The following is a 27,954-nucleotide window of genomic DNA, read 5'->3' on the forward strand; positions in this document are numbered from 1 at the left end:
CGCCGACAGCTTGGTTCTGATTGGGTCAGCGTGTTGCCTGGCTCGTCTCCATTGGTCCTTTGGAGCGTCGATCACGAGGCACTCCTCCTATTGGCTGTTGTAGTTGAAGGTGATTGGGAAAAATCCAGCAGTTTGAAAAATTCAGTAGAATCTTATTAAATTCCCGACGCTAATCTGGTTATTCTTCATGAAGTCAAAACAGAGCAGGCCTTGTTAATAATTAGTCATATATAACACGATTAGAATTTATAAAATCTCGTGTTTTGTATTATACTATGATCGTCATTTCTATTCTATTCCATTCATTTGATCCAATTGCAGCTTTTTTGTAAGTTTCTGAAACATCTATGCTCCAATCAGCTTTTTTTTTCTATGCAAGGCTAAAAGTTTTCAGTAACATTGCATTTTTTAAAAACAGTTTCTTGGAAAAAATATCCCGTGACCCTCGTGATCTCTTCTCTTTTGACTCTTGCTGCTGTAACATTTCCCCTTATCTTATCTTATCTAACCTTATCTTAACTTATCTGATCTGATCTTTTTTGACACAAGACATCACTAAAGGCAAGGGCCTTTGGAATCAGTGTACGAACTCTGTTCATATCATGCTGTAATAGTAATGATCTTGAATCTAATTTGAATGACCTTTAGGGACCCTGATCTCTTTATGACCACTCAGCTGTCCATGTTTGGAGCGTTTTTAAACATTCTGTTACCCTTTTTACTTTCTAATTGAATAAGCCAAATAAAACTCAAAGTTGTGATGACATGAAATAACAATTTAAATCACCACATGATAGTTTATTGTGTGTGATTTCTACATCATCAGTCACTACATCACTCCGGATCCTTTTCGCATCTGCAGCCAGTTGGATGCTGTGGGTGAAATCACGCCCCCTTCACTGCCCCTGCTCCGTGTTGGCTTTTCCTGCTCTGACACTCCACTACCTACGGGAAGTAAGCAGTAGTAGTGCCGAACTAGAGGGGATGGAGTAAAAGCAAATAAACATGGATCCCGCAGAAGAAAAGACGAGCAAAGCGGTCGATATCTACCGCGACACATGGGTCCGCTTCCTCGGTATGTTTGAATTTAACATTGAGTTATCTCTGAGTGAACCTGAACAGACCGCAGAGGCTACATCGCGGCGTGACCCTGGAGCCGAGCGCTAGCTAGCTAGCTGACACAGGCTAACCACTCTTTTAAACTTCTATTTATAGCCGAGCCTGAAGGACATTTAGTCTCCCCAGGACACAACCGTCGTCCAAGAATAGTCTTAAATGTCTTGCTGTGTTTCCTTACACCGGCTGAGTGGTGTGTGTGTGTGTGTGTGTGTGTGTGTGTGTGTGTGTGTGTGTGTGTGTGTGTGTGTGTGTGTGTGTGTGTGTGTGTGTGTGTGTGTGTGTGTGTGTGTGTGTGTGTGTGTGTGTGTGTGTGTGTGGCTGGCTCCAGTCTTGTCTCGTTTGCAGGTAGTTGTTGAGCAAGTCGTCGCAGTGACTCACAAAACCTCGAAGGAACGCCCGTAGATATGAGACTGAAAACTCAACACCTCAGTGATCCAGCTCAGTGTCTGTAGGTTTCAGAGCGGTTCTCCTCTCGCTGGTGAATCAACGACCTCCTGTCTGTACAGTGAAGGGCATCAGACACGCTGCAGCACTGTACAGGGCTTCCATCCACCCCCCATCACCTCTGATACTTTACAGTCACTTTATATCCCTCATAAAATCAGAAGCTGCCACCATTAATCCTGTATGTGTGCTGCAATCATAAAACATCTTCCTGTTGTTGTTTTGTGTTATTTGAATGATGTCGGTGTGAATATGAGCCATGCACAAGAGCAGAACTCATACAACAGTGTTCACTACTTAAAATGACATCTAGATAAAGTAAACTAATAAAGTTTACTGACGTTACTGTTATTGTGCTTTTAAGACATATTTTTGCTCCTGAGTCAACGTTGTTATTCTTCCATAAGGATCAGATCTATTATCTTATTATCTTATCTTATATTTAACAATCATACCTCCTCCATTGTGTATAAGAAAATATATTGGACTTTTGTTATAATCCCATTGATGATAGATATATAGCGATAATCATTGATTGTTTTCTTGCCCAGCCACCAGGAGAGCAGAAGAATTTCCCTACAATCGTTGTGTGTGTGCTACTTGAATAATTTAGGTGTTAATATGAGCCAATGTTTTTCATCCGCTGTCCCATTGTATCTGTGGGGGCTGCAGTGTACTTTTACTTCTTAGTTTCAGACACGATTACTTCATACAACTACAACAAGTCTGCATATTTTGGATATAGTCGATTCCCTTGATGTCTCTGCAAGTCACACAAATTAGATTATTTTTACCAACATGGAGAAACTGTAATAGTGGTTACGCAATAAAGACAGGATTTAACCAGAAATGTGGCCGCTTTGATTTCTGTACCATCTGTCCTGTTCCTGATGCGTTTACTACTTTTCATGCGACGGCTCAGGCATTGACCCTTTAAGTATTTTTTAGCAACCTAACATAGTATATTAGTGGTTCCGCTGGCTCAATGGTGCACATTTGTAGATCAAAGTGTTTTAGTGGTAATATACAGTAGGGTGATTGTGATTGGATTAACATTAGAGCAGAGATAGGAATGTGTGATGTCCTCGTAGATGACAGCTTCTTTCAAGCTCACCAGGTTACACTTCAAATCCCATGTTGCTAAATGCTACAGCAGAAAATGTGAGCTGTAGATCAGAGACTGGATTTAGCTGCTGAGCACAGTTGTCTGTTATTTCCTGGATTACAGTCGCTGTTATTGTGAGATTTCCTCACCATCTAAATCCGGCTATTCTGTCACTTTCTGTGAACAATGTCTCATCCTAACACCCTGCACGTCTCACTGTCCACTCGGTAAATGTTGACTAACTAACTAATCTGAAACCTTTGCTCACGTATGCTAACATTGTCTTATGCCAGGGCAAGGTGTCATTTATGATCGACTAAATGCCCAGCTGGAACATAATCTTATCTAAACTTCCCCTGCTGTCACACCATCATACAAATTTAACTTTTATCACCTTCGAATCACCAGTGCTTCTTTTGCTCCTGATCCAAGAGTTCACTGTTCATGTCATGGTTTAAGTATTAAATCCTCTGCCAGCTTTTCAGTATTTATCAGTTTTTAGAGATATGATCAACAGCTAATGTTTTTCAAGCTGAATTCTTACTTCATTTGTCCTACAACCATTTGTTTGTTTCCAACAGCGAATTCTTTTTTATTCAATCTTTTAAATATCGCTGCCCATAAAAGCGGGACTTAAAGTAGTCAGTGTTACCTAATCCAGTAATAAAGAGGAGTAATAAAGTAATAAAGAGGATTCATGTACTAAATCTCCATTTGATTGCCGTAAGTGGAGAATAAAGATGATGTATGTGACGTTTTTATTATACAAGGCCAACTCCAAACCGAGAAGCTGCTCTTTGACATCCAGTGATTGAGATGATGAATTGTCACCTGGCTTCATTTAATTGACTGAGGTGTTCTTGCCTGTCACACAAGTGTTTTCCTCAGGACAGGTAGACCAGTAAAGTGCTGTGTTTGCATCCTGCAGAACCAATATAGAGAGATGCTCGACAGCAGCAGAATCTGACACCACCAGGCTCTGCTGGTTCTGTCACCAGTGAACCAAAGATAATGAACCCTGTGTCACTGCAGTTCATTTTATCTGTGATTTACATACGTACTGTGGAGTATGGCACAGGTGATTTTGTTATTAGAGATCGAGGACATTTAGGTTGTCCCACCGTCGAATGGCTATAGCTTCATTTTCCAAAGGTTTATAGGTCTCTTGTATATTTCAGGATACATGTGCTGGAAGCTGGGGAATGTAATGCTGAAAATACAGACCATACAACTAAACAGAAAAACAATCTATTTGTCTGAGTTCCCTTACATGTGACGTCTGAGCTCTTTAAATAGTTCTGGCACTTCCCCAAACTGAAAATGACAGAAAAACTCAATACTAATGATTATTTTTAGAGACCCAAGCCTTAGCATGTGTCAGCAGTGAGGCTAACTACGGGTATGATGCATTTACAGGACACTAAGAGGGTTCAATTCTCACCTTCATTTCTGGATCTATGTCCACAGGTTATGCCAATGAGGTTGGGGAGGCCTTTCGGGCCCTGGTGCCAGTGAGTGTGGTGCGGGGCACCTATGCTGTGGCCACTGTGTACGTTACTGCTGATGCTGTGGACAAAGGGAAGAAAGCAGCTCTGGTAAGATAGGACTGTTTGTGTTACTGACCGGTATGGTCAAATTTGTATTGCTGTTATAAATAAAGCTTTTGTCAACATCATCTTTGTTGACTGGCTCCTACAAGTTGAGCTTCCACAAAAATTAGATTCATTGGTTTGTTAATAGTGAATGATTTTTGTGAATTTTCTGTAGAAGTGCCAAACTGTTTCTAGTTCCAGCTTCTCAAATGTCAGGATTTAACATTTGTTTTTGTCATCTATGGTAGAAAATGTAAGATCTCAAGGTTTTTTCATGACATTCAGCCCGAGTTGTACGATGAACGAATTGGAAACATTAAAGAGAGAGCATAGTCTAATCTTTTTCATTATGTTCATTCAAATGAAATAAGAATTTAAGTTAAAAAAACTATCTTTGGTTGAACTGCTACTGTGTGTAGATGAAATAGAAACCGGGTCCCTAAATAAACAGGCTGAGGCAAAGAAAGAAGCAACTTTTGTCCAAATCAGTATTAAATTTTAACATTAATCTGTGTATCCACTATGTTTAATTTAGCTGAAAATAGATTAGTATCAAACAAACAGAAACCAGGCTTCAGATCAGATGAGATCAATATGACATTTGTTATAAATATCTTTCAGTTGTGATCCTCTGCCAGTGGGTTGTTTGTTACTGATACAGTTTCAGAAGTGAGCGTTGTTATCGGACCTGATTGTAGGAGCTATTTCTACTCTCATTACTGATCCTCCATCTGTTCCTACAGGCCCACGGGGAGAACCCAGGGAAGACGACACGGATAGCCGCAGCGGTGGTGGACACGTTTGTGTGGCAGGCCCTCGCCTCTGTGATCATCCCGGGCTTCACCATTAACCGCGTGTGTGCCACGTCGCTCTACGTGCTGGGCAGAACCACCAAGTTGCCTCTGTCAGTCCGCAAGTGGACCACCACAGCTATCGGCCTCTCCACCATCCCCTTCATCATCACTCCCATAGACAGGTTGGCACAAGTTGTGTCTGTGTTTCTGCTTGTATATGTTGAGTGTACATGGATTATGTAGTTGGATGGAAGCTTTAACTTTAAGGGTGAGGCTGCTTGCAGATGGTGAACAGTTTGAGCTGAAATTGCAGCACATTCTAATGTTTAACTGTGGTATTAATTGTATTGCTATATAAAGTATGTTATATACATTTATATGTACAGGAAATATATATTAGGGCTTTTCAATACTTTATCTACCAGAAACTCTATAAGTTTTTAATTTGTTGTAATCAATGTTAGTGCAACCACTTTTGAGATTTGTTTAATTATAGAGCTGGATTAAATTAAATATATCTTACATATATTGTAACATTGCTGGAAGTTTTGAAACCTCTGTGTCATCACTATATTTCCACTCTGTACCCTGCAGGTCAGTGGATTTCCTGCTGGATGCCAGCCTCCGGAAAGTCTACAATGCGGGAGAGAAACACGAATGAGGAAGGAACCTCGCTGGAGACACTGTCCCCTTCCTGAGCGGAGACCGGTCCAGTGTTCACACAGACCTGTTCTGATTATCCACCGCTGTGAAGATGTGTACAGAAGGATTTCATGGAGGGAGATTTCACAGTTAGTCAAAGACATAAAATAAATATATTTCTGAATTATATTAAAAAAGTTGTAGCAGTTTAGTTGTTAAAAGTGAAATCCTGCTTTGTGAAATGTCCTTCAAGGGATCCTTAACTTCAACCTCTCAGGGCAATCTGGGTAGCAACACCTAAAAAAAGTTTTAAAAGGAATGTACAAATAAAAAAATGAATTATTATTCTGCTTGACAGAGGAAAGAGAGGAACTGCTTATATGAACATTCTTCAGCAGTGTTACAGTGTACCGTTATATTCCTATCATCGTGAAAACTGCCTCCGGGGTTGCCCTCAGCTGTTTCTCTGCCTGGCAGAGCCTCACCTCATGAGATTAATTACAAACCAGCCATATTCAGTGATACTGTAAACAACCGGCCAAACAGCCAGTTAGCAATGATGTCCCTCTATATCCTCTCCCAGTATAACCTTGTCACAGTTTATTTTTCTTCTTTGTGTTTTTTGGAATTGTTGTTTTTCCGATGCACTTTTCCATTGTTTGATTCTACCACATTGTTGGTCACAGGAGCCAAGATTTGCACTGGGAACATTGTTTTACACCATGATTACGGTCCATATGATTCTATATATAGTAGAATAGTGCAATATATGGTTATATTAAGGTAAGAATACTTACCATCAGGTAGTAATGATGAAACCATTCATTTAGAAAGTTTGTTATCGGATTCTCCTGGTGTATTGATACTGTGACATGTTATTGTGTGAAAACAGTAGTAATCACAGATTGGTTTATGTTAGATTTACTCTGACATGCACCATGACACAGTTTGGGCCAGCTGGCTGCAGATTATTGTTAGACAATATGGTGTTGAGTACACAGTTGGGATTAATTACATCAGAGAAAAAGATTAAATCTAGGGTTGGTAATTCTTGAAATACTCGCAAAAGAGCAGGCCACACAAAATTGAACCGATACACCCCAGCCGCTCTAATCGGCCTTCTCGTCAAAGGTAACCCCCCCCCCCAAAAAAAAAAAACACATGGAAGCTCACTGCCTGACGACTGCTGGAAGACAACTTTTCCATGAATCGCCCACTAACGTCTGGCTTTTGAATTACTTCATGGACATGTGTCCCTACTGCTGAAGACTCAGGTCAGGGTGCAAGCTGGCAGGCGGGTCGGTCAGTGATAAAGAACGCCAGCCGTTCATTTCATGCCGTCAGAGTGAAATGAGCAGTCGTCTTTATTACAGTTAGGCGAGCGCCACAGACACAAGCTTTATAGATACTTCTTTATTTGTTGATGGCCATCGGGACGTTAAGAGGATTTCAACATACACGATGAAGTGTTTCAGAAACAACTTACCAACCCTACCTTTAACCCAGGAGCTGTTTAAGTGTCATACAAATAATCTGAATAGCTTTTCTGCCTTGATGCAGAAAACTCATCTTGTATAAGCACATTAAATTTAGCGTTGCACACTGTGAAGGTCAGTGTATTTCTATGCAGGGGATGGTTTAAGGGGGTTCTTTAGTAATAAAAAGATACTGTATGTATATTATTGCCACTGCTTTTCTTCGAGGAGCCAGATAATAAACTGTATCTCATGCTGAACTATGCAACAAGAAATAAGGCATTAGTGTGCAAATTAAAAGGGATTTGGTAAATTAGTTTCATAACGTTTAAATGAGCTGTCGATTTGAGACAAAAGAGGAACATATTGGGAACCGCTGTTATTCATTTTCTTTTTGTGTCAGTATACACTAGTGTACCATTTAAGCAATAACCTTAGTTTGTTGTGTTGCACCATATTCTCTTTGCTATGAAGGATGTGGTTGTCTGTCATGGAGGGAGATATGCTGAAGAGATGATTGTGAAAACTGGGGATGCACCAGTTGCCATAATTTCTACATGCTGGTACTGTTCACTCTTGTAACCTATTTAACCGGATTTAATAATCACATCAGGCCACAAGGCCATTTAAACAGTGATTATGCTTTTTTTATTGGCTTTTTTTGTGATTGAAACACGTGTCCTCAGGGTTCCAGTTTATGTAGCATTGAATATTATCACCCACTTAACCTTTGTCATGTCAATTAGATTTGTCTTAGCAGAAAAAGCACAGATTTGTGTACTAAAGGCTCCAGTATCAACACCTTCAAGGTTCAGTGCTAAAGATTAAGGTGACAGGGATCTATTGGCAGAAATTGAACATTAATTAACCCTAGTGATGTTTTTATCAGTGTGTTTCATCAAAATTTTACGATCGTTTCCTTAACCCTAGAATGGGCCCTTTATATTTAAATACTTTATATTTACATCGGGAGCAGGTCGTCTGTAAGTCTGTTTTTTTTTAACATTTTACAAACTACAAACTAAACACCTTTTGTTGCGTTCTTATAACAACTGAAGGCCTTGAAGGGGAGGGTGAGGTGAGGGTTGTCCAGCTGCAACTTCACCACTAGATGTCACTATATTCTACACACTGAACCTTCAGTGGATTATTGCTTATTAGTTGAACATTTGCTTTTTCTGCTGCGATATGTCAACACTCCACTGAAGAAAAGCACATTGTGAAAACTCAGATCATTTTTAACATTTCAGATTTTACACACAACTTCCCTGTGTTTTTGTATTGTTGCGTGCTGCAAAAGAAAAAGAACGGTTTTATTTTGGGCATTTTCATATGTGGTCGTGTGTTTGGAAGTGGGTTTTTATGAATCACATTTTCATTCTCACCTGGGTAAAAAGTATCTAAACTCAAGCTCAGTAATGTTTTTTTTCTCTAATGCGAAAGCTGCTGATAAATGCTTCGTTCTCTACAGCCGACACCAAAATATTCAGCAATCCACATATCCTGTAGTAACTTCTTAGACACTGGAGAAAAACAACTTGTTAATTTGTCATGTAATAAATGATGCAATGAATGACAGAAACATCCTGATGTATGCGTCATTAATCAGCAGCAATTCAATTTCCTGTAAAGTAGATTTCTCTGTGCTTTTTATGACTTTTTTTTATATCTTCTTGCTGTTACAGTACAACTTCTGACAACCTGTAAGTCCGAGTTACTTTGTAGATTTGGGAAACCATGAGTGACAACCCCAATTCAGCAACGTTTTTCTCGTCAACACCGTCTGCACGAAGCACTCCAAATGAAGCACCTCACTTTAGTGTGATTTCAAAGGCACAGCCACAGCTTCCATCTCCCTGAGCGCCACACACTCCGCCACTTTAAGACGAAAGGTGTAATTCTCTGGAAGGTTAAACCAATGAAATGGAAGCACTCAAACCGGGCCTGGGCCTTGAGATCCTCCAGAGTCGAGTCCCGTCATCGATCCTGATTGAGTCAGGAGGCCACAGCTGATCTCACTTCTACAGATGAGGGGCCCACATAAAAGAAGGGAGAGTCACCCTGTCAGTGGCTGCAGTCATGTTGGTGCTTTACCTTGTGTTCTTGTCGCTTCTGGCTGCATCGTCTGGTCAGTCAGGTAAGAAAAGCATGTTTATCACGTGTTAGATCATTGTGGCTGAACACACTGCACACGGTTCCCTTTGTATCATCCTCCTGACATATATAAACGTTTCCAGGTGCTCATCCATACTACCCGGACATATGGATAAGCGCGGATGACCCTCCACAGTTTGACTACGCAGCTGTACCGCCTAGGTCAACGGAGGAGGGGTCATGGCCTGACGTACCAGCAGGAGTGGCTGACCAAATCCTGGTGGAGGACCCAGCCTTGCTCACTAATCCAGAGCCGCATGCTGTCGAGGAACCAGGTGGGCATCGTGCTTGATCGGACCATGAATGACACTCGCTGACTACACGCACTGAGCACTGTTTTGTTTCTCGTTAGCCCCGGATGAAGACGAGTCTGTGGTGTGGAAAATCGGCCTGGTGGTCACCGTCCTGCTGGTGTCCGTCGTGGGATGTCTGAGCACGGCCTATTACCTGTGCGTCTGGAGAGGAGGCCGGATCTACTACCAGCGGCAGAAGCAGCTCGTCGTGTAAATACAAATAAAAGTTAACTTTTGTGGAGAAGTAAGCTTTAAGGTGTCTCATTTCCAGTGATTTGCATGAACGAACGCAAAAGAACGCGTTCATTGAACACGTTCACTTTTATGAGAACGATGAACTGGACTCAACTCAATGACAAATAATGAATTTGAACGGTGAACACGTTCATATTGTAGCGTCCTCGCGTATAGACGACAGGAAATTCTCTTATGTGTAACTTAATTTAAGTCCAGCGAACACGACACACTTCTTGTTCGTAACTCCGACACTCCTACCCAATAACTTTTGGACTGTAAACAGATGCACACACAGGCAGACAAATTTGTAAGCTATAAAAATGTATAATAAAAAATATCAAGAGTCCTGTACTGATGTCATGTCGACACAAATAAACATTAATGATGTCCACAATTGGGGTGATTCTTACCTCTATATTGTTCTTTCTTCTCCTCCTCTACTTTGCGGTGCTTTCTGAATTGTGCACCTGATAATTTAATATTTGACTCTAACCGCAGTCTATCCCCGCAGGGTGTACGTCAGGGACCCACCTGAGGCCTAAGCCCAAATTCTGTGCGAGCCGCTGCCTGACTGTTCACACAGGGAGCCATCCAGGAGGAGGTTTTAGATGCTGGCTTGCCTGTCCACGGAGCCACGGGTGGTGACATCAGCAAATGTCCCTACTATGCTGCCAAAATGAGTTGGTTTTTATACATCTCTTTGTATGCATCATGCTGCTAAGAGGAACTGTTGTGAAGTGAACTGAAACTCCCTTCTTTTTTTTCCTGTTCATGCTGAAAAAAAGTGGATTCACTTGGTCTGACGTTTTCGATCACATCTTTCACAAACCCTATGGGGAGGGAAATGTTTTTTGAGAGAAGATTCCAGATTCATTCCCTAGACTGGCACTCAGTAGAGCTCAACAGAGCCGTATAGGTTCATCTCTGATCCATGCAGCTTCCTTCTACCAAGTTGTGTGGTTATTGGTCCAGTAGTTTATTACATAAACCTGTTGACGGACAAATCAGAGATGAAAACATAACCTCCTTAGCAGAGGTAATAAAACCTCCACCCATTTATCAAGGAGATGTCACCAACATTAATAATTATTAGAAACACCACAGGAAATTAAAAGTAGAATGAAATGTTTCGAGAATATCTAAATAGTTGACTGGTAATTTTCTGTTGGTCGACTTATCAATTCATTTATTAAAAGCTAATTTTCCCCTGCTACTTATTCTATAGGGTTTTTATATTGTGTTTTATTTAGATTGTATATATTGGTTTATTTTTGTTGTGCACTGATTGCTGGTTGTACATCAAATTGCCCTTGAAGGATATTAAAGATTTTCTTTTATGGACAACTATAGTTAGTCACAAGCTGCACAAACCAAGCTAGAGTAGCAGAGGAAGCCGGCATCCAGCAGGGGGCAGCCTCAGAATATCACAGCAGACTATGATTCTTGTAAGGCGTCCGAAGACAAGGTTGGAAAAGTACTTGGTTATTCTCTAACAATAGGTTTTTAAAGTATGTTAAATCATCCAGTATCTAAAAGCCACAAATATAAAAGTAACTGTTAAGTAAGGCTGTCAAATATATGTAGTAAACCAGAAAAATATTTTCTCTGAAGTGTTTATCAAAAGCAGCATAAAATGACACACAAACACGATAATTTGTCCATCTTCTTATACTGCTTAGTTCCTCATAGAAATCATCAGGTGGCGTGGCCTAGTTGGTAAAGTGTTCGTGCTCTAAGTAAAGGACATGGGTTTGAATCCCATTCTGTCCTATCTTTAAAACTGGTGAAATACAGAACTCTTAAAATTGGCAGGATAACTTATATTAATATTACACTATGTAAATTAAAATGAATGAAATATAAAAACAAGAAAAAATTTAATTTATAATAAAAAAAAAAATATATATATATATATATATATATAATGCGCTGGCAATTCCTGCGCATTGGGCTTCTGCGCAGGATGTGCGCAGTGGACTTCTGCGCAGGAACCAGCCGTCCGGACCGCTCCGTGAAGAAGGAGGAGGAGATGTTTCTTTACTTGGAATGCGGCCACGTTATTTCTCAGATATACAGCAGGAGCAACACTCGCATCACCTCTAAGTGGTCCGTCACTCGTTATATACACACTTTTAGCGTCTTTTCCCACAATACCTAGGTGCACTACGTCACACACTAATAACTTTCCTTAAAGGGGCAGGCCACACCTGCAACACAACAGCTCTCGGTCTCATGTACAGATGGCAAGAGAAAGCAGAGAGGGATTTTTACACACTGTCTGATAAAGATTCCGACAGTAAAGGCAAGGGGTAGTGATAAGGTTTTATTTAACAAGTTAAGTCTTTCATTCTCACTTTCCACCTTAAAACTATGAAATGAACTGAACTATGAACTAGTTCAGAATTTAAATGGTGAACCATGAATGTGAACTATTCATGATTACTTGTATGAACTGAACTTTGAACTAGTTCATGAGTTCAGGTGCGAACTTACACAACACTGGTCATTTCTCAATTTATAACCTGCGCCAAGGGAATAGTCAGGAGATTGATATTTGAGTGTGTGCAATTTATTAAAGCTTGTTTGATTAGGGGGACTACAGGACCTTGGTTGGAAACACTATTCAATGTTACAATAGATTATTTTAACAAAGGAAAATATTATTCTCAACAGTAGTGCGCGAATAAATAAATGTGACAGTTGCTTGCTTTTGCAGTCATAAAAATCAGCTGTTAGAATAGATGTGTATGATAAGTGCGGCAAGTCCTTCTGTAATTTATTTTTGATTTGAGAAGACCATGTCTAAATTGTTAAAACCATTTGCCTCATAACATCTGTTTCAGTTTTGGCTGTTACCGATTTTAAATGGATACAGACTTTTTGTTTAGATAGACACTGAATTCCAAATAAAAGTCTTGATGTCAAATAGATTTTTTTTTACAAGAGCTTAAATTTGGTTAAGAAATGTGTGTGCAGGTTCTCTGATTAGTAGTTTAAGTTCGTCGCCTCCTACTTGTGTATAAAATAAAACAAGTTATACTGTACACAGGTTTGATATGTGATATATATTTGGTTTTATTGCATGATTTGGCAAACAGATGGTAATTTTTAATTTGTTTTGTCATTGATGTATATATGCTTTTCAAAATGAAAAGAGGTGGATGCTGCTGCCGTTTGATCCACACTATGTAATCACTTTTAGTCGGTTGCTCTTATGGCCACTAGAGGTCGTCCCTAACATCGTTTTCGTGCCATGCTTCACATTTGCAACACTACAGCTATGCTCAGTAGTGAGCCGCATATTGCACTCTACAGCAGGTTCACTATTTCTCTGTGTTACCAGCAAATTCTCTGACTCACTCATTGAGTAATATGTCAATCACTCAAACTTCAGGCCCCAGTTCATTAGTTTTTATCTGAGAGCATAACTTTAACAGTGATAAATTTGTGAAAGTGACACTTTAGTCATTTAAGACAATGAGTGGATGTCTGGCCTCAGTAATGTGTGTGTGGGTTTTAGAAGAGGCACATTGTTTGTTGGAGTTAAGTTGCCCAAACTTGTTGAGGATATAGACAGCTCATTGTTTAAATAATATGCCTGAAGGTAGTTTACGTCATGCATTGATACATTCTTTCAGTGATGAATCAGCTTTTTCATTCAAACACTTACAAGGACTTGCACTGAGTCGTCCTCACTGAAGCTCTCCTCACTTTGCCATCTCAAGGACGTGCTGTTGTTTTTGCTGCCTTCAGCAAACATTTTCCTCTTCACAAGACGTCATCTTCATCAGAATCATGGCATGGCCGCCAGACTGTTGGCGATACCGGGGCCTACTGTAAAGAGTAATGTTTTAATTTCAGAGTCAAGCAAGCGGGCTGGGCTCAACCAACAAACATTTATAAGTCCCCCTCGAGCAATATCAGGTGGCATTAGGGGGCCCAAGGAGACAAAAAGCTGATGAATTGAATTAATCTCCCCTCCCATGATGGATGGGCCTGTTCACAGGGGGTTGGAAAATGGGAGCATTGTTCATCTGTCACTCCGATTGCCATGTCTCCCTATGATTTGTGCCCGGGTTGTGAAGGCCACAAGTGGCCAAAAGACCTCCCTCTCTCCTTCTCACTTGTCTCAGTGCTTTGCTTCTTCTTTTTTTTTTTTCCAAGGAATTCCCAGCCATTGAGTTGCTCCCACCCCCATGGCCCTCGCTCATATCCATACAACCAGATGCAAAGAAAAACAAGCCCTCACTCAGGAGGAGCAAACATGAAAAAAAATAGGTTTATCTACAGTTTGAGCTGCATGGCAACATTCAATGTTTGTATTTCAGATAGAATTTAGACTCAAATCCTGTCATATATCCACATAAGTGCACGTAGGCTTATTGGCTTCACTGCGCACACACTGCAACTCAACTGTTGACAATGTGTGTGTGTGTGTGTGTGTGTGATTACATAACAAAACATACTAAAATAAAACTGGTTATGTATTTGCTCTAATATAACATGGAATTATGTTTTCCATGTAATAAAAATGGGAATTTTTAACTATAATGATAACACATTCATTTAATAAAAGTTTAATCAAAAGGAAAAAAAGTATAGTTCAAGCAGTTCGAGGCAATATTGAAATAATTTGAGCGCATGTGTTATTCTGTTCCATTTAATTGTGACCCCCAGAACACAGAGAAGAGCCATGCAATCTGAAATTTATTTTCATAATGTCTCCTCTAATCCACATTTCTTCAACTGTCCGGTCCATATAAGTACAAAGTGAACAAGCTTGTTTTTTCTATATAGACCTCTCACTTGAGTTTCCTTGTTTGGTCTCAATTCTTGCAAATATTATTTGATTTGACCTTGTTCGTTCTGTCATAGATTAACATGTGAACCCTTCTGCAGCCCAACATCTAATAATAACAAACAAACTGTAATCCATTGTTGGCAACAAGGGCCGCTTCATTTTATGATTCTTCTTCTGTTTTCATCTTGCTTCTTCTTCTTTGGTCTCAAGCACCTGTTCCTTAAAACACACCTGAAGGAAACGTGGCTTAAAGTCGATTAAGTAAGAACACCACTCTATGGTGTAGTCAGACATTTCAATCCCCAAAACATGCTGGATTTTAATCACCAGGATCCATTAATTATAATTAGTTATTTAATAACTATCACCTCATCCCTCCAAAAAATGTCATGGGAATCTGTTTTGTTGTTTTTGCGTAATCCTGTTTACACACAAACAAACAACCTACTTAGTAACTCCCCTACTCTACTTGACTATGTAACACATGCTGCACGAGATCTGCAAGAAAACTGGAAGTGACTTTATGAAAACTACGGCAGGTGAAGAGGAGAAAAGTAAGTGTCCCCGGTGAATACTGTCTGGGTGAGGGCTGCACACCAGACTGATTTGGGCCAGAGGTCCTCTGGGCCTGAGGTGCATGCTGGGATAGAATCCATCTATCCCCACCAATCTGTACTTTGACTTCCTACGAGTAAAAGCCTAAAAACTTCAACTATTGATTTATAAACGTGCACTTTCCTCTTAAAAAAGTACAGATTTGATCCTGTTTTTACATAAGATAAGATGGAAGACTGGGCAAACCCGCCCCAGTAATGAAACAAATACCAGGAAATGATCAGAAACTGTCTTTAGCAACAGGCAAAGGCTATAATGTTATTAAATTTATTATAGTAATAGTGGTGACTAAACTGCCATCTCTCTCTTTCTCTATCTCTCTCACACACACACACACACACACTGACAGACCCGCACTCCCTCCTTCATGGAGGACTATGTCTCTGGAAAGGCCACTTTAAGGGCACTAACAGAAATGTTTAACGCTCACCGGTCGATTTATTGAGGTCAGCACGAGGCTACGTTGTGAGAGCACAGACGAGCGGGGCTATGTTTAGATTGATTTTCATGAATGGTTTTGTGATGTGTGAGCAGGCGGGGAAACAAAAGACAATCGGGGCACATCAAATCATGCCACAAAAGAAATAAGGCAAGGAAACAAAAAACTGGAAAAAAAATGAAGGGCAAAGCCGGAGCTGTGTCACTGAGCATTAGACTAATAAATATCAGTTTCTGTCTCTCCGAGACATGAAAACAAAGAGCGTGGAGAATTCTGCTGGATTATTCTCTGATGTTGATCTGATCAAGCTCTTTACTGTTGACAGGGGGTAAAATTAGCACGTAATTGTTGTTGTACAGTTGGAGATTTAATTTGAAATACTAGATTTAGGAAATAAAGGCAAGCGTTATATCCATTCAATGATTCAAAACTTGTTAAAAGAAAAGGATGATAAATACGATATCCATTCCATTTTCTAATCCGCTTAACCTTTGACTTTCCCAGCAGGGTCTGGAGCCAATCCCAGCAGACACTGGGAGAGAGAAGGGGGGGGGGGGGTACACCCTGGACAAGTTGCCAGAGAATCCCCTGGCCAACCTAAAGAGACAAACGACGCCCCTCAAGCTGAGATTGGAACCTGAAACCTCCTTGCTCCGAGGAAACAGTGCTGCGCCACATAGAACACAATTTTAAAGGTAAAAAATGCCAATGAAAAACGTCAAAAGATACAAACAATTTGGTTTAATAGATTGATCAATTACAATATACCCTATTATAGTCAGAACCTCAATCCTCTGAGTTTAAGAAATAAGATCCTTTATATTGATGACATAATGCCAGGATTGTGATGCATGTGGGTCAATATGTATCAGCTTTAATAATCCTCTTTAAAGATTGAAGGCAAACCGATAGAAAGACACTGGTGTTAGATCCCACCAAGAAAGTGTCAGCGGTGAAGCGGTGATTCCTGATTTGACAGTGTACAGTGATAGAGGCTGTGTGTTCTGAATGAGGGGCAGAGCGCTCTCTCTCTCTCTCTCTCTCTTTGTGAAAATGAATTAAGAGAATGTGAAAACTGAGCAGACCTTCAGCGATACATTATGCATGAGGAGCTTGAAGGCTCCTAGTGAATTCTGTTCAGGTGGCATCAGAGGGTGCAGCCAAGTGGAAATGCTGGCTGGTCACTTAAAGCACACTATCTGTGGTAATCTTTCTACATGAAAGCGCCGCACACGGCTCGGGCTATATTCTTCCACTCGCAGGTTGAAATGTGCAACTCAACCATGTTTCCATAGTGGCCACTGAGGAGGTTTACTGGGGCAACGGGGGATTAAAGGCCTCGCTCTAACCTTCAGGCTGTCTCCTACGCTGCATAACTTTAAGCTTCCATTTGCAATTTAAATTAAAATCCATATTTTGTTTACCAACTTGCACTTGATTTACTGGTCACAGTGTATCTGTGGTAATCATCCCTGTCTGCGGCGTTAGAGGAGGCTGGCAGCAGACACATCATCTGCGAGTTTGACAGCTTGACATAATTCCACAATCAGATAACCCACCTAATGATCCCTCATCCTCGGTTGTTATGAGATAACATCTAATTTCCCATCTCTCAAGTCATCTTACAAAGACATTGTCTGCTCATTGTGAAATCAATATGCTGTGGAAACACCATTACAACAGTCCTCACGGTGCTGGAGTGAATCACTAGCATTCTCAGGCTCACACACACACACACACACACACACACACACACACACACACACACACACACAGAGGTACACACAAACAAACTGTCACCTCCAGCGTGTCCTTCGTTATAACAAGGCGCCCCAAAAAGAGTACTCAGCGTGATTAAATTATACTTCACACAGGAGCAAAACCAGTATCAGGATGAATAATACTGGGTGTAGTGGGCTCACAGGGGAGAGAGAATCATGCTCGGTGCAACGTCTCTGCCTGCAGACAGACAGGCCATTTGTAGCCAAGTACAGCGGCTTGACAAGGTTATCGAGATATTCAAATGTATGATACCAGATTTTAGAGTAAATGAGCAAATCTGAATTTACTGTTGAGTCAATGTGTTTAGTTAATCAACACCAAATTATTCATTTTAGAAAGAAGAATATTCCCTGTCCACACGCCGCTGACCTGCACTGGGGACATCCGCCGGAGTCTGTGCAGTGGTGATGAGGGCCACTTGGTCTTATAGCATCAAATAATCAAACTCATGGAACATGGCACACTTGAACAAACATCAGTATAAAAAAACTATACCGAAAATGACAGAAATCATCTTTGTGGGACATTTGTAACTTATATATTTTGACTTTTTAGTTTGGTCCATGTCCTGTCTATTAACATGGAGGAGGCAAAATCTATGTCCTTTACTGCAGCCAACCACCAGAGGATGATCAAGATGTTTTGCAATGACTGTATATTGATTGAGAGGTTGCTTGTGTGAGTTCTTGGTTTTTCAGGTAGCTGGTCATAAACCAAAGTGATGGTGGTGGTGGTGGTGCGACGTGAATCATTAAGATTAAATGGCTACAATGAATCCTCTGCAGACCAAGAATAAATGAAATGTCTAAATCCATCCAGTATTTGTTGAGATGTATCAGTGATGAATACAAATGTTGATGGGACTATAAAAGCATAATAAGGGGATTGCCATTGTCACTCTTGTTCATCCAATGGGGATCATGAATGTCTGTGTACACTTAATAATTGGTCCATCTGATAATTGTCTAGATTTTCTCGATATTGCCGTCATGGACCGACCGACTGACTGACAGGCCGACACTGTCATTGCTAAAAACCTCCTTGTCTTGAACAACATCATCATTAGTTGGTTTTTATCATTGGAAAAGAAAATATGATGTTGGACTGAATTTTACTGACCCCGTCCTGGGCTCTGCAAACTTGTGATTGTAATATTTCCATTATCTTCTGCTATAATATAGACTGATTGATTACCTGTAAACATAATGAACAGATTTAGTCTATAAGAAAAAAATTAAACCGTCAGTTGAGGCTCCGATTTCAGGAAAAAGAAAATGATCCAGTCGGGGACAAAGAAAGCGGATAAGTGCAGACAGGCAGAAGCATATTCATGGCAACAAACACAAAGAGAGTTACAGTGGAGATACAGTGAAGTGACAGCGAGACTCAGACGGTATCTTATATGAGCAGAAGTAGAAGTGGACCGGGCCGTTAAAAAAGCAACAACAATGAGCTGATGACAGTCGGAGAGGACCTGGAGACATGCTGTGATTTAAAGTCTCTCTCTCTCCCTCTCTCCCTCTCTGGCACGGCTATAATTTTCCTGGGTGGAATGATGGATGAGGCGGTGTCAGCCCATGTTCATTATAATGCACACCATCTATTCTTCTCAGCCAGACTCTCCGCGCTCCAGGAAATGCCAGAGAGGTATTGGAGCCGCGAACAGAGGAGAAACTCTCATCTGATTTTATGGAGAGAATTTGCTGCTAGGTGTGTGTTAACTTAGCGCACGGTGATCCATCAATCACTAATGAAGATACTGCGAGCTACTGCTTGTTCTTAAGAAAAACACCTTCCACTGTGGGTATGAGCGATAAACACCCTTCAGTGCCTGTGCGAGCATAATCCCCTGCAATATACTCATCCTAAATTAATAATGAGCACTCCAACAGTTAGCCATATGCAAAACATGTGGAGAGACATGTAGAAAGGATGTTTATCATCACGGCAATCTTGCAATGTTTTAAAGGCCCTGAAATCAAATTCTGACAATGAGCAATGGGACCCAACAAGTACCCACAGTTTTCTGCCAACTTTGGAACAACTCGGGTTTTAAGGTTAGAAAAAAGGTGCCGTCGGATATGTCTGTGGTCTATTCAGGGTTTAGCATAATTTCCCCTTCTAAAGAGATTCTGTTTTTAGTAGCATTTGTCTGTTTGCTAACAGGATTAAGCAAAACCGTAACAATTGTCTTGAAACTTGGTGGAAGGGTCTTCTAATGTACCAAGGAAGAGAACCAAGAAGCAGCTACAAGCTAGTTGAGACGAGTAATTAAACTAAACGTGGTTGCACCATTCAAACTTACTGGTGAGCTCATGAGTAGACTGTCACATTCAGTGTGTAAATGACTGTACAGGAAACATCTGTGGCCGTGTCAAATGAAAAAATAACCAAATATTTAAACAGGAAGTCGCTGTAACATCATAAATTATGATGCCACTTTAAAGAATAAGAGCTGTAAGATGTCATATTGAACTCAACTTTCAATCACTTGGTCTGAAAAGTACAAATTACATACAAGTTGAGTTACTGATGCAACAGTTTACTTGTGTAAATAATAGTGTCCAGTCTAACGTGTTTTACTCTTGACTCCAAAGGTGTAATAAATTAGCTACCATTAGCCCTGTCAGTTAACTACATAGTTGCTGGGTGTAAAAACTTGTCCAATAAAATGTCACTGTATAAACTAGTTTGAGCAGTAAGACCTGTTATACTGTCCTGATTTGAATAAAGATCCACTTTTAAAAGCTGTATACAAATGACCTGCTTATTATAACCTCTATTCTGACTTGTAGGTTTATTGCATAGCCAACAATTTTTTTAAAAACATTATTTTGACGAGGTAAAACATTTGCTAAAACTGTGAACAACAATGATGTGCTGCGCATACGACTGCACGCGGCCGGTTCATGTGAGCATGTGTTCATAGTTTGTGGCACTTTGATCGGAGCCCTAATGAAAGGTTGACAAATACTTACAGAGAGCCACACTACCCATCCATTAAACTCACACATAAATGCCTCCATTCTGAACATGTCTAAACAGATTGTCTGACACGCAGTATTATCTTTAATCAGAGCATCTTCTCTCCTCACACACACATCAAGCCAGTGGGGGCCTGACGAGGGGAAATTCGTGCCATATTGAAATAGATTTATTCCAACTGATGGTATCGCATCCTATCAGCTCGGCACCGAGCGTGCCAAACTGTGTGCGAGAGTCTTTTCAAACTCTTTAAGGAGGTATCGAACAAAAGCGAGGGGGGGGAGAGTCTTCAAATGAGGTGTGGATCATTCCAGGAGCCAAAGGATCAATAACTGCCAGGCTAAGCCCTCGCTCATCCATCTGATTCATACCCTCCCTCACTCCCGTTTCTCAGATATAAGAGGAATCACAGGACTGAAGGCTCCCTCTCTGTGGCGATATGTACCAGCTGCGAGCTGTTTCCTCACATTCATAAAGCTGTGCCGAGTGATTAATGTGAGACTTATGTCATAATGGATTGGATATGTCATTCTATGAGGATATAAAGGAACAGTTGTCTATAAATAGCTGGATTTACACTTACATGGCACCATATCTTACGTTTAGAAACGATCCTGCAGTCCTCCTGGAACAACCTATGAATTATACAGTAGAAATGCAACTACTGCCAGTGTGCATCCGTTTGTACACTTCCCATGATGGCGGGTTGATGTTCACATGTCTGCCTGGGAAAATGTGAGGCTCCCAGAACAACAACATAAAAATAAAAGCAATACATCATGTATATTTACTTGATATAATGATTCTAGTACTTAGATCAAACAACTGGGATTCGAACCAACGTCCTTCTTGCTGTGCCACCACTGTCCCCTCCCATATGTTTTTATCTAAATGAAATTCTTATTCTTCAACTTCCACGTTGCTGTATACCCTGTATTTTACTTTGTGTATTTCTCATAGAAACAATAGACAGAAACAGGAAATATCCAATTATCACAAATCCATAATATCCAGCGTTTTTTAATATAATTTTTCACTTTTCATGTAAATTGCAGCGATGAACTACCAGTCTGCATCCTCAGATTGAGCAGTTCTGCACAACTACCCCTACTGTTGCTACTGAAATGACGACGTCTCTCAGATTGTTATTATTTATTTATTTGTACAGATGGTAACTGAAGTCAATATAAATCTTGACTGGGAGATGATTTTATATTAATAACTGTGTGTCAGTGATTATATTCTAGTCTCAGCTGAATGTTCATGCAGAGCAAAACCTTGGAAAGAGAACCTGATTATAGTATAAATGTTATTTTTTCAAATCATTGCAGCTTCATGACTTAAAAGGAAAAAGGTTTATTCAGTTCGGTGTGATACGTTTAATCATTTGTGAGGGACAATGTGACTGAAGGATAAAAAGGTTATTGATGAATAAATATGAACTGAAAAAGATTCAATAAATTCACTATTGAATCTTTTTACAAACCTCGAGGGGAATCCATGTGTAAAGGTCTGCAGCTATTGACTGTTCATTTTCCTGTTTATTCATGATTAAAATTATATGAGAGGCATTCAGAGCTGTTGCTTTTCTGTTTGCACGATGTGAGGAAAACATTCTCTCACAGGTCAAAATCGAGTTGACAAATGTAATGAAATGTAAGATGATCTTTCAATCTATAACCTTGGTAAATCCAGACGTTAAGAAAACACAAACACAACACAGTAAAGTGCATATAATGGCTGATAAATGACTGATAACAACACAAATATTTGATGCTCTTTCTCTGACTCTGGCATCTTCCGTCTACTGCAGGAAACTGTGGTTATATTCAGAATCTTTTGCTCTACGGCCTTGAAGGGCACCACCTGCAATCTCCCCTCAGAACGAAGAGGAAGCACTTTTACAGACAGTGTAAGCAAAACCTCCAACTGTGTACCTGTAACAACACTGATGTGGTTTATTTGACTGGAAAGTACGAAAGATTAGCCCGAATTTTCCTTTGATGATTCAAATTGAATAAATATAATGTTATGGTAGCCTATATCCAGCTTCATAGCTATACCATGGAGTTTTCTGAATATTTGTGTGGTGTAGTAACCATGTAGGAAGGTAACCCTCACATGTAGATTCAAGAACGTCTACATTTTACAAGCAAAATAATCCAGTACTTCTATTTCACTGGATGTAATAAGTTCCTGGAAATAACTAAGTCATGTTTAAAATTAAAATAAACTACTGGAACAAGTGCAATCAATGTGTTGGGTTTGTAAGCACTTATTGATTTAAAGATTAACAATTGACTTAAATAACTGCACTGCTGGACTTTCTTTTCAGGGCCACTTTAAATGTACTGTAACTATAACACTGACATAAATTAAATGGAAGTTCATTTGAAATGTAATTCCAGGACTCACTCTACTTTTAGCTCTGTTTTGTTCTCCACCAACTCCAGAGGGAAAGGTCTGCCTCTCCTACCAAATGCACCATCTTGCATCAGCCAGTTTATAACATTGTCTTTCTGTTGTTTAGTGCTGGGCAGGTTATTGGGCAGGCTGGTTACAGAATACAGCCGGTTTAGCATTTTTTAGTTGTTGCTGAGAACTGCCAGGAGCTGCAGTAAAACAAGATTGGTGAGAACAGTGAGAGTGAACTAAAGCAGGAAAGCTGTCAAAACACAGAGCTGAACAATGTGACAAGGCTCTGCAGAGCTACAAAGTACAGGAGACAATCCTCTTCAGGGTCATCACATGAAAAACATGATTAACCAAACAAATTTAATTCTATGCTAATATAATATGAAAACACTAGAGACCTTCTTCTCGGTGTAGGGTGGTGAGGGGTTGTTAGGGGACATCACCTTATAATGAACTCAGTATCACTAAAATCCTGACTACGGCCCTGGATATCACCAATCGATAGGAGGATAAAAAACAGCCGACACCACCCGTTTACAGACAGACTGGTACAGATATAGCTTCTAGTTTAAAAAATAAACAATCCAGGGAAGATGTGTTTTCATGTTTATTTCCTTGTTGATTGTAATTGTGTGCTCTTTTTATTTGTTATTATTTATAATAAATGTATTAACTATTATGAATGTATTTTTATTTATTTATGATGAGGAATAGACAGCATGTCAAGCCTCTATTACATAAGAGTTTGATAATGACATCATCGGATGTATTGGTATCAGAATATTGTTTCTTCCTAATATCGGTATCGGCCTAAAAAATCAAGACAAACCAGTCAGTCTCTATCTACATAACTGCAAATATATATATATATAATTTAAATAAGATTCATAGTGATTACTATTATTTTGTCTCTGTAAATATTAAAGTGTTAAGACTATAACCCACATAGATGTGTCTTATGACACAGTATGAGCTCAGTAAGTCATTCTGACCTCTAGTCTGTCACATCCTCTGTTGTGAGAACACAGTTTCATTATGTAACCGATGCATCACACAATGACACCCTGCAGTGATGAGGGGGAAACAAACAGAAAAAAGACAATACACAATACGAATGCGATCTTTCTTCGGGCACTTTAAACAGACGTGTGGGAGCAGAAGCAGCAAACCACCACAACAACAAGCGGTGTGACGATAAAAAGACGAAACATGTCCACTGGCAGTCAGAGCGCGCACGCGGGCACGAGTGGCAAGCCGTGTCCCCGGCGCCGCATCCAGATCCAGCCTCGCATCAAAAGACACAAAAAAAAAACAGTACTGTAATCCCAGACTTTGGTCACGTGGGCGCAAACTTGGCCGAATAGGAAGGCAGAGTTTCGGGTAGTGTACGCTTCCGACCGCCATTACATTACCATGCGTGGTGGGCTGGACGATCGTGCACGCAAGAGGCAGAGCGAGAGAGAGAGAGAGAGGGAGGGAGAGCGAGAGAGAGGGAGGGAAACAACGCTACAGCGGCGGAGCTTCGCGTAGAGAAAAAAAAAGACAAACAGACATGACACAGTCCGGATACACGCACACTTCCACTTATTTGCCAATATAGCGACGCGCGCCACGGGACACGACCAGCACCGAGGGGAAGTAGCCGCCGCTGACATCATGTGCACACGCCGAGGATTTTAATTCAATAATCACAGCGTTTGTCGACACAGTGGCAGCAGGAGCAGGAGCAGCAGCAGCAGGAGCAGGAGCAGGGAGGAGGACACGCTTTTAAATGTCGAGCTGCTTCTTTTAATGAAGGAAACACTCCGCGGCGTGCAGCCGATCCGCGCCAGGACTCTGACACTCCTGCGTAAAATGTGCGTTTTCATTTAGAGAAACCACGAGGTGCGCGCTGGCGAGAGGACGTTTCGTAATGATATAAAAACTGAAAAGGAAGGAAGGGGCTTTTTTTTTTTCTTCCTCTCACGTCCGTCTACAGGAGCCTGCTTGTCGTCTTTTTCCCTGGCGCTGGTGGTGGTGGAGGAGCAAGAAGAGTTTTTTTTCTCCCCCCTTGTGGACGCGTCTTGGCGCATGGTTTTGGGGGTTAGTACCGGGAACCCGACTCGGTCCTCCCCGCCACGGAGGAGCACTGGACTGGGGGAGCTTGTTCGTTGGACCCCCCCCTCCCCACTCCCTCAGAGATCCCCCCTCTCTCGCAACAGAGGGATTAAACAATCCTGTTTGCGTGTGAGTGTGTGTGCGTGTGTGCGAGCCAGTCGGGGCTACATTGTGAGGTTGTGGTAAGAAAGGAGGCTATAAATAGCGCATGCAATTCTCGAAAACTATCACAAGTGGTGCATCAGCGTGTGGAGCCGACGGAATCAGATATCCTGCATGAAGCACCGATGCCGCCTCCTCTCTTAAGTTAATTGTTTTGCAGAGCTGCCTGTGCGTAATTTTTCTTTTTAAAAAAGAAGTTCTGGCTCTAACATTTTTGGGGGAAAAGGTAGAGGATTTTTTTCCCCCCGGGAGTCGCCTTCCAATGGATTATGCTCTTTATTTTATTTTTTATTTTTTTAACAATTCAAACTATGAGCGGATGGACTGATATGGAAACAGGCTGACCCTCCTCGTCTCCCTCCCTGTGTGTTTGTGTGTTTGTCTGTGTGGATTGAAATGGATACCGCTCCTGCGTCCTGCGCCTCGGACAGTGGCCACATTTGGAATCGCTTGACCTGGATTGTGGCTGGAACAATGTTTTGATCCGCGCACACGCTCGGATTTACAAACATTACAACATTCTAGATCTGCTGGGGAGGAGGAGGAGGAGGACAGGAGGAGGAGGAGGAGGTGGGGATCTTCATGGATGCATTCTAGCACTTATTTTTTTATTTTTTTATTTTTACCAATACGCCCAAATCCTCTACCCGACATCTATCTTATTATCTGGACCTCCTTTTTCTAATTTGTGGCAACGGACGCGTGAAATCAAGGAGGGACGGATTCGTCAGCCCTGCTCGGTGCTGGATACCGATGTAGGATTTCGACATGCCCAGCGCTGACGACCCCAACAACGGCGGACGATTATGACTACATCGGCGAATTGGGTGGCTAACGGGGCAAGCCTTGAGGACTGCCACTCCAACATCTTCTCTCTGGTACAGTACCCCCCGCGTCCTTATCGATCATAGCCCGCTCTCTCTGGTCATAAGACCGTGGGAGGCACGCGTAAATGTGTCTGCTCTCTGCCGTGCAAAGGTGAACCGTTCGCTGATGTTGTTATTGGGCAATCATTAACACGGGTTAGTGGTCCAGAGGAGGAAGGACAAGAACACTTCATAATTTATGAAAAAAGCCTGTTATACTAACAATAATATCTGAGTCCAGAGGCTTAAAGCCTGCTCCACTTTACTGTCCCGTTTTTAATCCAAAACATATCTTCCAATGATTAAAATAAAACCACAAAATGCCTCTAAAACAAACTGATGTGTTGGAAGTTTTGGCATTCAGACAATAGGCTACACAAACACAAATTTTTCCCATCAAAAGCACAGGCAGCTTTGGTCATTATCCTCCTCCCCCTTTTTTTTTTTTTTTTTTTTTTTAAATAATCACATCACTGGAAATCTAGCTGTTGCATTGCCAAGCAACTAACTTGGAAAGAAGGCTGCTTCTGTCTAATACTCCTGCAGCCTGAGAGGATATAGAAAAGAAAAGCGGTTTTCTGATCTCAGGGAAAACAGCAGTGTGATGTGCTGAGCCACAAACGCTGTTCACTTCAGCTTATGAATCGGAGGAGTGTGAATGTGAACCGAGGAATATGTCTCACAGAGGAAAGCAGGTCAATAAGATTCTGACAGATAGCAACAACATGTATCTGGCACGCAGAGGAAACGACACTTTCACACTCTGTTTGTCTTGAGTCAAGGTGTTTTGTGAGTCTGTGCGGGCAGGCGGTGTTTTCTTTTGCTTCCTTTTTGCAGAACTGGCTGGTTTTTGAGGGTGAAAAAGATTGAGCAGTGTGTTTTCACAGTTCTCATCCTGCAATCAGCGAGTTAACTCCCCTACTACAACAGGCAGCCAAGTGGAAAGGCATGCGGTAGACTGAACTCGGGCACAGGCTGTTGAGAACCACAACAACATAGGGGTCCTGAGGGCCTTTTAGGTGATCATGCAGGTTGTCCATCAGCAGCAGCAACTGCAGCAGCAGCAGATGGGACCAGTTACACTCCACAAGTGACACATAAACAAGTGTCACATGGCACGGATTTTAATGACTTATTGGGGAATGCAGGGGAGTAACTGTAGTCTGAAGTTTTCACACAGCCTGCAAAAAATCTAAAAAGCCCCTGAGGTTTTTTCCTTCTGAGTGTATTTACTCATTTTTGTGGCTATTAAGAAAGAGGGGGGATTTGAAATGGTATCCTAATCTATTTAAAAGCATCTTGTTTGAATGTCTGTGCACTAACACGGAAGCAAATGCAGCAGCACTCCAGCACACCTATCAGACGGCCTAAATCCTCAGCCTGTCATCCCACAGCCGAAAACAGCGATTAAGTTTCTGTCAACATCTCAAGTCGAGGCTATTCCCCTCGTGGAAAAAAAAGCTTTCATTCACCCGCCGTGGCGTTGTTGCCGGCCCATGGAACATCCCTTTCAAACGGAGGGGAGAAGGAGACCATCCATCAGCCGGCTTGTTGAGAATATTTATGACTGGCTGCCTGGTGCCACAGCGGTTACTCACTGGCAGGGCTCCTGCAGGGAAGTCCAGGAAAGAACAGAAACGCTAATGACACGCCGACTGTCCTGGTTAGAGGGCACCGCCAAGACAAAGAGACGGAGGGACGCAGATTGCATCCTGATGTTGAGAGCCAGACACGTGTGTGCTGTAAGCTTAACAAGTGGAGGCTGAAGCATTGATTATCAAGAATGAATCAGATCAGGTCCGACTATTGATCCAGCTTAAGACTTAAACATATAATAAGTAACAGTTCTTTAAAATATCTCAAAATGACTAGACCGAGTTAAATAGTTTGTTTACTTGCACTGAAATTATCCAGAATGTTTCCAATTCTCAAACACG

At 41.1% G+C, this 27,954-nt stretch overlaps 2 protein-coding genes across 3 annotated transcripts in view; both read left to right on the forward strand.

The window, feature by feature from the left end:
- Positions 1-920: 920 nt before the first annotated feature.
- On the forward strand, positions 921-8,755 carry mtfp1 (mitochondrial fission process 1). The gene is made up of 4 exons (XM_053411660.1): positions 921-1,075; positions 4,136-4,263; positions 5,004-5,236; positions 5,649-8,755. The coding sequence occupies exons 1-4, from the start codon at positions 1,006-1,008 to the stop codon at positions 5,713-5,715; spliced, it is 498 nt and encodes a 165-aa protein (XP_053267635.1). The 5' UTR covers positions 921-1,005; the 3' UTR covers positions 5,716-8,755.
- A 15,614-nt stretch (positions 8,756-24,369) lies between these two features.
- LOC128424811 (mediator of RNA polymerase II transcription subunit 13-like) overlaps positions 24,370-27,954 on the forward strand; it is a 74,701-nt gene continuing 71,116 nt past the window's right edge. For both annotated transcript variants that reach the window (XM_053411216.1, XM_053411217.1), the window contains exon 1: positions 24,370-26,029. In XM_053411216.1, the coding sequence (XP_053267191.1) occupies positions 25,958-26,029 (72 nt within the window). In that variant the 5' untranslated portion in view covers positions 24,370-25,957. The remainder of the gene's footprint in view (positions 26,030-27,954) is intronic.

The sequence above is a fragment of the Pleuronectes platessa genome, chromosome 19 (genome assembly GCF_947347685.1).
Source record: "Pleuronectes platessa chromosome 19, fPlePla1.1, whole genome shotgun sequence".
NCBI classification, from domain to species: Eukaryota; Metazoa; Chordata; class Actinopteri; order Pleuronectiformes; family Pleuronectidae; genus Pleuronectes; species Pleuronectes platessa.